This window comes from Besnoitia besnoiti, chromosome VIII, assembly GCF_002563875.1.
Source record: "Besnoitia besnoiti strain Bb-Ger1 chromosome VIII, whole genome shotgun sequence".
Lineage (NCBI taxonomy): Eukaryota > Apicomplexa > Conoidasida > Eucoccidiorida > Sarcocystidae > Besnoitia > Besnoitia besnoiti.
The window spans coordinates 2,372,189-2,382,281 of record NC_042363.1 but is presented as its reverse complement, the minus strand read 5'-3'; the positions used below and the strand labels follow the sequence as shown (position 1 = coordinate 2,382,281).

The following is a 10,093-nucleotide window of genomic DNA, read 5'->3' as shown; positions in this document are numbered from 1 at the left end:
ATATACATATATATGTGCACATGTACATGCTACGCGTATGAATTCGTGCATAAATTCCATAAAAGGCGCGTGATTTTTCGGAGGAAATGCAGCATTCTGTCACCCTTCGTGCTCCCAAGCGACAACGCCCCTGCCTCTCACGCATTGCCCACTCGAAAGTCAAAAACGGCAGCCGCGAGAGCCCGTTCTGCGTCCTCTCGTCTTCCCCACTCCAAATATTAACTCGCCCGCAAAACCCCGGTCTCTGCTCCCTTCTTCCTTAGCTACGCCGCCGTTACCCCGCGAAAGATTCTCAGCGAGGGAAAGCTAAATATATATAGATAGAGATACAGTCTCGCATGCACGAAGCCGCCCATTGACCGGTTAACGCGGTGTACGAAAATTAGATTGTAAGTTTCTGCGTAGATTTCGCTTTGCCAGTGCCGTGCGTCCCTTCAGCGCGCGACTGGCGAGCCCAATCGCCCGCTCTCGAAAGAGGCCTCCATGCAGCCGAGTTCGCTGCGCCGGCTGGCTCGGCAACAGTCGCGAAAAGATCTACCTAGACAAGAAAGCCAAAACGTGCGCAAGAGAGCTGCCCCGCTCTACACTATCCCTCAGTACTGCGTCCCAATGCGGTCATAATGATGGGATGCGCATCCCAACACTGTTGCAAACGCCAAAACACAGGCGTAATGTACAGGAAATGTACAGGAATAGACCTAATTGCCCCCCCCCCTTTCGCGCCTCAAAATTCGCCAAAAATCCAAAACTCGCTGGATTTAGAAGGAGAGAGTCGGAAGGCGACTCCGGGCCAACTGCAGCTCCACTTCTTCCTTCTCAATCTTCTCAGAGGGCAGAGTCTGAAAGACACAGTCGAGAGGAAAAACGCGATGTGGAACGAAAAGTCGAATGAGCCCAGCAGCAGCCCCAGCAGCTTATCCTCACATGCACAGAGACACGCCCACACCGGTACGGAATTCCTGTTTCTGCATACGCATGGAAAAAAAAGCGCGTTCCACTACACAATATATATAAGCTCACATACATGAGTATAAATATATATATGGAAGCGGATGTTTGGGAGCAGGTTGATGTAAAAGAACTGCGCTCCCGAGGCAGTGGGACAGCCGTCGAAGAGAAAAGCAAGATGGCAACTTACCAGCAGATTCGCGGTCGCAAAGAATCCAAAGCCGAGAACGCTCACGCATAAGATCATCGAGAAACCGACCCTGAACACAAAACAGAAGCGAAGCAGGCGAAAATCCGCATGCATACCGGCGTCCCTTGACACCGAAAACAATAGCCCGGCGCAAGATACACTTCGACACACAAACGAGACGCATCATACATACATATACATATATATACACAAATGTATGTATATACACATATATGTATGGATAGCCGTTTATAGAGACAGGAAGCCGCGAACGCAGATCAGCACCTCACGTGAAAGTGCGTATCTGCGAATCCTGGCATGCGAGAAGAGAGGCCGTGAGATAGACGCAGCGCGAAACGCGAAGCGGAGAGAATGAAGATGTCAAATAAAGCGTAGATACGCAGGCGCCGCAGAATGTGCCGCCCCACAATAAGTTTGACACGTGAACGGAGCCTACAACACAAATCAGTGTGCAGCAGCGAGGCACGCGGGTTTTTTCTTACGCCAGCGGCAGCTCCTTCGAGGCCTGGAAGGCTGCATGGTGCATTTGCCAGGTATCGACAATGTCCATTACAGCGCCGCTCGCAAGGGGCGCGGCGAACCAGCCAAAGACATGATACCTGCGCGGAAGAAAAGACACAAAAGACACACGCCCACGCTTCCCCTTCAAGCCGAAACAGACTTTCTGTGAACAGGGCATGCGGTGGCGACTTTGCCGCAACCACAGCCCAGGCGAGCGAGTTGCGAGTCACGCCTCTCTGCTTTACCCACGCGCCAGTCACTCCTTCCCCCATGGGTGTGGAGGGCAGCAGCCCACGGACGCGGGTTGAGGAACCCTTCTCGCTTTCGAAAAACATGCAAGCGATCATCTCCGCGGCTTCGGCTGCGTGGCCGGCGGGATCTCTGGCGGGTTCGTGCGAGGTTTTTTCGATTGGCGGAGACTGTTCTCCTTACGCGAACTGAGAGACGGCGGAAGAGAGGCTGCGCTGATGGACCGGCACAGAGGAGAGAAGCATGCCGACGGCGACCGGCACTAGCGCGGCGCCGAAGAAGAGCGATCCCCACAGCAGGAAGGCGAAGAGGGCGATGTTCACCACGTATACGCACGCCACCGCCAGCAGTGCCGCGACGCCTGAGAAGGCACACAGAGGCATGCAGACGCTAATGGGAGGCTGCAAACGAACAAGACGCGCCCGCAAGACGCCTGCCTGACCTCTCGAGTCTCACTCACCCGCAAAGACCGTCGCCACGCGAACAGCTGTGCGCTGCTGCCCGCCGCGGTACCCTCCGCAGAGATCGCAAACGTAGCCGCCGCACCACACTCTGAAGGCAAAAGAAAAAAAAAGAGATTTCTAAGTAACCTGAGGGAGATTTTCGCACGGCGTGAACCAAGCAGGCTGCCCGCCTCTGACTCGGAGTCAACCGCACGAGTGCTTGCAACCTCTAAGTACGAACATATATATATATATATATGCATACACACTGATACACATACATACTTATATGCGTGCATACATATATATCTGTAAGTGTGGCCTTGGGTGAGTGTTTTCGCTCGTCTGGCGAGGAGAAAACGCCCTCGCGCGCGTCTCGAAAACTTCCTTTCCCGTGCGTCAGCTTACCCAGAAGTGGGCGCAGTCAGGAAACAGAGCGTGGAGAGAACGACGACGGTGATTTTGTTGAATTTCAGGACGACGATCATGTACTCTGTCACCCAGAACTGGATGCCCGTGACGACAAAGTATAGCGTGCTCATGCCGAGGGTGATGATGACATAGAGCGGATTCTTCAAGAGACTCCGCACGCCCTTCAGCGACGCTTCAAGCACGCGCCAGATGGACTGCACCGGTGATGACCCTTCGCCTGCCTCTGGATCCACTTCGGCGATCGAGCTCAAGCCTCTGCAAACACGCCGCCGCGCCAAAGGAACTCTCCGCACAGTTGAGACAGGCTTTCCCGCTCACAAACGAAACTCATCGCAGCCCGCAGACAAGCCAAATGCAGTGAACCTCCCCAAGAACGCTCAGGTCAAAAACAAACGCAGACAGGTGATCTGCCAGCGAGCGAAGCAGAACGCAGATCGAAGAATTAGCACAGTCACGCTCACGCCGGGACTCCAGAAGAGGAGCCCAACCCTCCTCGAGGACGCTGCTCTGGCTCTCAAAGAAGAAATCTCCACGCAGACACGCTGTAAGGGACGACGGCTGAACCCCAATTGACACGCCTACACTAAGGCCGCATTTCCTCTGAGTTCTCCATACTTCTCTTATTTTCCTTACGCTTCACGCTCCGGATCAGGGTGCGCGTAGCTGGAGGGCGGCAGGTTGACGGTCTTGGCGGAGAGGCACGTGAGGGCGCAGAGCAGCGGCAGCAAGGCGATGGCCTGTTCGCAGAAAGAGAAAGCAAATCAGTCATCCTTACCATTCCCACAACCCGAAGAAGAGGAAACGAGACACAAGGAGACGCCGAAACACGCAGGACACCGCGCCACGCGCGGTGTCGCAGAGCCCGTGGAGAACAGCCTAGTCCCCCTACCGCCGCCCCCGCCCCCCAAGCGGACGCTGAGAAGAATGGGGTCACGCCCTCACTCGTTTTCAGATCTTCGATGAAGAGGGGGCGTGAGCGAGAATCTGGGAGCTGCCCATTTTACCTGAATCGTGAACGGCGTCCGCCAGGAAGTGGCCGCGAGGCCGAAGATGTTCGCCCCGTGGAACCTCGAAAGCACACCGCCGAGGAAGTAGCCGAGGACCGTCCCTGAAGCGAAAAAAAATCCAGACCGAAACGCCGGATAGACGTCCTCTCCGCGCCGCATCTGCTGAAGAAAAACTCGCCTGTCGGCACGCACGCACCGCGTCCACAGTCGAAGTCTCGCATGTGCATAGTCAAACGCAGCATACATGGCGCAAGAGACAGACAGCCAAGGTCTAAACATGTATGAGTGTACGCTCCGCCCTCTACATACCGCTTCAGTCCTTGAAATGTTGACTATCACGTTGACCCTCCGACTTTTTTATTTTCCGTTTAAAAAACGAACCTCCAATGCCTCCAAGCTGCGTAAACGCCATCCAGCGCGTGACTTGACCTTCGGGCGCGAAGGCGTCAACCCAAACCGGGATGTAGACTACAGGCAGGGCCTGAGAGAAAAGCGCAGGACTCTCGCGTCTGTGGAAACACGCGCCTCTCGAAACCGAGGCATGCACCTCTGCAAGCGCATGAGCATGCATGCAAGTCGACATTTGCGTCTACAAAAAATATAACTATATATATATATATATAGTAATGTATATATGTATGAAGGTCGCCCGACTCGTTCGTCCTACTATTACACATAGCCACAGCGGCAGGCGACGGGCACGGGCGACGCGTGAGCGCCTCTCCGCGTTTGTATGCGAGGGAGAAAGTCAAGATCGCGTAAAGTGAAACCTTGGGGAAAACAACAGACTAGATACTTCACAACCCCTGATGCACATAAGAACGCGGCGCGTACGGCGCCAGAAAGCGCCAGGCTTGATCTCTCTGGGATGACTACAGAAGTGGCGTTGCTCGGCTGCGACTGCGTTCAGCTTGTCGCGATTCAAACGGGACAAGAGGCCAAGTCTGCCCGCAGGGAGCTCTTTCCGCCCTCTCTCTTTCGCCTCGAGGGGCGCGCAAGCCGCTTACTTGGCAGAGGCCGATGCAGAAACGCATGACATACATCACCGCGAGACTCGACGAAGATGCAAACAGATAGAGGCACGCGCTGAGGCAAGTCAGCGAGGCGACCAGCAGCCACTTCGCCCCCAGATGTTGGTATGACACGCCTGCAAAGAGAGCGAAGGAAACTCAGACACACACACGCCAACACACGCGATTGCGAGGCGACCCTGAGAGATCAAAGCGAACGCCACGCCCCTGCAGAAGCAAAACTCGAAACGCAGACTCGCGAGGAGGCGCCCGGCGAATTCCCCCGAGGCCCTGCCTCTACGCGTCTCAGGCGGCAACGGCACCGCTTTCCCCCTCCCTCCCCCATTGAGATGCCTCTGGCGCCCAGCGCCGGCAGTTTTCTTCGGCGACTCTCTCTCTGTTCTGCCGCCTACCTGCAAACAAGGTGCCGACGATGAGGCCGAAGTAGACGAGCGAGCCGAGGAGACTCTGCTCGACGAACCCCATCTGCGTGAAGTGTTCCTGGATGTCGCCGAGGACGGCGGGGATCACGCCGTGATCGAAGTTGCACATGATCGACATGAAAAGCATGCACACCAGTGGCAGATACCCTACAGTCCCCGCGGAGGGAGAGAGGCTGTCTCCTGCCGCGCGGCGCGCCCCGAGCGCCGTGCGCTGCGTCCGCTCGCTGTCGCCTTGCAGCAGCGCCGTCAGCTGCTGCGAGTTGTCTCCAGCAGAGGACGTGCTGAAGAGACTACGGCGCGGCTCCTCGGCTGCGGCTCCGCTTCCGCGCGGGAGCCCTCGCACGCCGCTCGCCGCCGACGCGCTCTGCGACTCCTTGGCGTGGGCGAAGGGACACGCTGGCGCCGGCGCGGAGTAAAAGGCAGGACGCGCGCCTTCGCCGGCCGCCATCGGCTCCCCCTGCAAGGGCGCGTACGCGCAGGACGGCGAGTAGGGCTGCACAGGCATCGAGTCTGAAAACACGTCCGCAGAGACACAACCCACAGACATCATTGTGCGTATTTACGTGCTCAAGCTGGACCGACATGCGTGCGCGCGATGATGAAAAGATGTTGACGGATATATGCATACATATACGTCCATCTCGATTCATACACACATATTGTTTTTATGCAGATAAAACGCTCCTGTGGAGACAAGGCCGCCTCACGCCGGTTGGACGGTCATCTTGTGCCCGCAGCCGCGGGGGGTGCCGCGCAGCCCCCCAGCCACACCGCTATCTGTATCGTTTGCATGTGCGGGGTTGAATCTGCGTTTAGACTGTGCAGCGGCTGCCGCGCGCGATGGATCCCAGCTTCTGCTGATGTATTTTCGAATATACACTCGCACGCTGCGCGCGCATGCCCCAGTTCTTGAGGTGCAAGCTGCACATCTTTGCCTACGCGCACGAAGGTGCCTGCTTACGCACACGAGTGCACGATCCCTTCAGGCGCGCTACACACAGCTGGCTCGCGCCTTGCAGGCTTGCGATCTGCTTTTTTTCTCGAGCTTCGCTTACATCCAGTGGGAAGCGGTTGGTATCCGGCAGGCTGGGGAACGACGCGGACGAGGTGCTGGGGGAACGAGAGAGGAGCCCAGGAGCCGCTGTTCCTGCGGGAAGAAGGCAGCGAGTTGGAAGGCGCGGAGGCGGCCGTAGTCGTCTGCGCGTTGCGCGCAAAGCAGGCGGAACTCTGACCCGACTTGAACATTGCACCAGCTGCTGCGCTGGAGCCCTCGCAGTGTGCGTAGAAGCCAGATTCAGGCGTCGGCGGGCAGCAGGGCGGCGGAGGCGTAGCGGTCGAGTAGAAACCAGGCTCAGCAGTCTGCGGCGAGTGCGCAGAGGCGGCGGAGTCTGCAGGAAGACGCGTCGCTGCGTGGTGGCTGAGCGCCGCGTGCTGCTGAAGCATCGTCGCGCGGCGGGCGTCCGTCACCACCGGCTGAGACATCGCGGGCGTCGAGCTTTCCCCCACGGGGTGTCGCGGGACTGCGTAAAACGGCGTGGCGTGACTGCTTGGGTCGTACTTCGCCTCTGAGAAACAGTCGCGCGCGAAGTCCCCCGCACCGGCGTCGTGGGTCGCCTGAAGAGAGACTGGCGCGAGCGTCGTGGCCTTGGGCGCGATCACCGGAGAGGCGGATGGATACAGGACGAGATGCGTCGCACTCTTGCGCGCCTCGCACTTGTCTGACCGAGCCGAGGGGTAGTACTCCGCAGCGGCGAATGCGGCGGCGGAAGACGCGTACGCAGGAAGCGCAGAGGGGAGTGAAGAAGCGGGCTGCGGCGGGAGACTCAGTGCGACGCGAGACGTTCCCATGGTCGCCAGGAGAGATAAGGGCGGGAAAGCCACTGAAACGGGCTGCGCAGAACGAGTAAAAGCAGAAAGTGCCCTCCCGAGAATTCAGAGAGAGCGAGTTTGACAGAGAAGGAGAGGACGAAGAGCGAGAGATCTCGCGAAGCCCCAGACGGACGACAACGATTACGAGACGCAGGTACAGACGAGGAGTGAAGAATTCAGACAGTAAGCGACTGTATTCTCCACCATTTTTAGTCAGGCGATCCTGCTGCCCTGGTGAAACGGAGACCCGTCTATGAAGACAGCAAAGAAATAAGCACCCGCTCCGGACGAGCGAGGAGTGAGTGCGCAGAACGACAGGCAGAGTTTGAGCTACCCGATGATCTCAGAACTACTCTAGAAACCAAGGAGAAGCGGGAGAAAGACACACGGCTGTTGAGGGGGGGAAGGATGTCGAGTTGAGAAAAAAAAGGAAAAATCCGTAAGCGCCAAACAGCTAGCTCGATGAGGATTCCCTCTCCATCAGGCTGGCGGATACACCCGAGGACGTGAGGTTTTATAAGCAGCAGTGGCAAGTTGTTTGTTATTTTGGTTCTGCGTCCGGCAAGGGATAGGGTGATACTTGCAGAGAAATGACGGAATGTCTGTTCAGAGGCAGATAACTTCCACCTCCTTGTCGAGCAAGCTCGTCGCTCGTCGGCAGCGCAGAGCCCGGGCCAGCGACAGACAGATGTCTAGCTCAGTCCGTGTGCAGGCGGAAAGAAGGCGCCCAGAAAAGAGACAAAGGGTGGCCTTCGGATTCTGCGCTTCGAAATTTTGAGAAAGACAGCGGCAAAAATTCGAGCGAGAATGAGAGACTCGGCGCAGAGTGGACGTAGTCCGCCAGCGAAACCAGAGAGAAAGCGAGGTGAAAAACTGCAGAGATGAGGCCACGAGCGAAACGAAGGGCACGAGTAAAACGGTGAAAAAACAATGGCAAACGAAGGAAGCTGGAGGCCAGATGCACATTTATTTTTTGAGCAGGTTTTTGTTGTCTTGAGGGTTGTAGAAAAGAGGCTGGACGGGGCGGCGCGACAGCAGAGGGTCCGCGCGCCAGCCAGAGAAAACCAGAGGAGTTCCTCGTTTCTTTCCGGAGCGAAAGGAAGGCACGGAAGCAGACCTCTCCTGCGTGAAAGAAATGCAAAGCCCCGACGCACGAACAAGATAAAAGGCTGTAAAGAAGGGAGGACGGAGAAAGAGCTCGCCTCTCGCTGGCCCTCGCGACTCTCCCTCGCGCGCTTGCGCTGTATGTACACCGCCCTCTCCACAAGACACCTCAGTCTCCGTCTGCTGCGCCAAGGAGCAGGCGCGAATGAGCGGCGAATCACGAAAAAAGAAGAGTGTGGGCTTCAGGCTTCGCAAGGGAGGCGAAACGTTTCAGAGACTACGAAATAAAGGGAGGAAATGAGAAAAGACGGGTACGTTTGACGCGAAAAGATATCGAAGTGCTTCGGTCCGCCGGTGAAAGACTCGGGGAGCGCGCGACTCGCACAAATGGAAAGCAACCGAATTCCTCAGCGAATCGAGCGGCTGGCCGGCTCCCGAGGCAGTTGCGCACGATATTTCCGGCTTTTGAGGGAGTCTTCAGACCGGAACCTGACCCCAAGAACAAACAAACAGGCCGGCGCGCAGCAAAGTCGCCGCAAATGCCTCGCAAGCGTGAAGGCAAGGCAAGAAGCAAGCCTGGAGGGAGATGTACGGCTGGCAAGGAAAGCACAAGTGCGAGGGGGAGAGCGAAGGAGAAAAAACAGGTTCTTTGAGCGTTCAGGTTTCCCCAGTCCAGCGCAGCATCCGAGAGAGGAGTGGCTTCTTCAAATCACCCTGTGTATAACGATTTCGAGAGCCACCGAAGGGAAATTCTTTAGCACTCTGGGGTCCTAGCTCTACGTGTCGTACCTGCGCCACTATCCGGCTGCGACCGCCAATGAATGCTTTGGCGTGGAGGCCACTTCCGCCTTCTCTATGCGCGGAGACGTTTGGGCCGTCGTGGGGGTTGCCGCGCATCCTCACTTCGTTGAAGTCGTTTTCCCAAGAACCAACGCGATCTCCTAATTTCTAGTACCATCAGTGAACTCCTTTGGTCCTAAGTGCGCAGTGAGCTAACTAGATACAACGAACTTGACAAGCATTAAAAGGTTTATATAGAGGACAAAGACATAAGTCTACCGGAGTTTATATACAGGGTTGAATTGTGGGCTAGCTTCAATGCCCTCGCTCCGGTGTTGTGTCGTAAGCATTGCCTCCACGCCTTTCACATCACTATGTGTGTAGGTTACGACTCTCTACACGCCGTATTTGAGTATTCAGACATAGGCCTGCGTGCTGCATACCGCTGCATTCCTCGGTTTTTGGACAGAAACAAGTCAAAAGAGTGCTCAACGCGCGAAGCACTCTCCTCTTGTGCAGCGCTGTCAGGATGATGGATGTCGCTGTAACGCGGGAGGGGTAAAAACGGCCACCGAGCAAACGCCTCTCAAAGACTGGAGGGGTTGAGAAGATGGAGGAACTCAGAAAAGCATCGCGTTCTCGGTAACTCGGCAACCAAGTCAAGAAAGAGGATCTAGAGTGGGGACTCCCGACACTTGTAGAGGGCAGGTTCCGGCTCCCCGAGACGACGTCGCGCACGTGCCTCTCCCGTTTCCGGCAAAAAACAGGAGAAAAAAAAGCAGGCACAAGAGACATCTTGCGGCTTCGGAGGGAGCATGGGGTCGCGTCAGGGAATCCGGAGAAAAGTTCAAAATATGCTGAGCGACTCGACAGACCCTATACACAGGTTGCGCCCGCGGAGGCGGACAGTAGCTGCCGCGAGTGTGGCAGAAAAAAAATTAAATCGGGACGCGGGTTCAGCCACTGAGGCGGTTTTTTTCTTTCCTCTTGTTTCTTGAACAAGAGGTACGATAAAAGCTGGTTGACTGCGGCGATTCGCGACTTCAAGACAACCGCGAACGCGGCTCCTCAAGGGGGCCCCCTGCGCAAATCAGTC

General features: G+C 56.5%; 1 protein-coding gene across 1 annotated transcript; it reads right to left on the bottom strand.

Annotated features, from left to right (window-relative positions):
* Positions 1-758: 758 nt before the first annotated feature.
* On the bottom strand, positions 759-7,092 carry BESB_084590 (transporter, major facilitator family protein; the record flags this gene model as incomplete). The annotated part of the gene is made up of 12 exons (XM_029366809.1): positions 759-839; positions 1,139-1,208; positions 1,642-1,758; positions 2,093-2,270; positions 2,370-2,461; positions 2,761-3,039; positions 3,418-3,521; positions 3,789-3,892; positions 4,173-4,272; positions 4,799-4,938; positions 5,215-5,754; positions 6,300-7,092. The coding sequence occupies 12 exons, from the start codon at positions 7,090-7,092 to the stop codon at positions 759-761; spliced, it is 2,598 nt and encodes an 865-aa protein (XP_029217269.1).
* Positions 7,093-10,093: the final 3,001 nt, after the last annotated feature.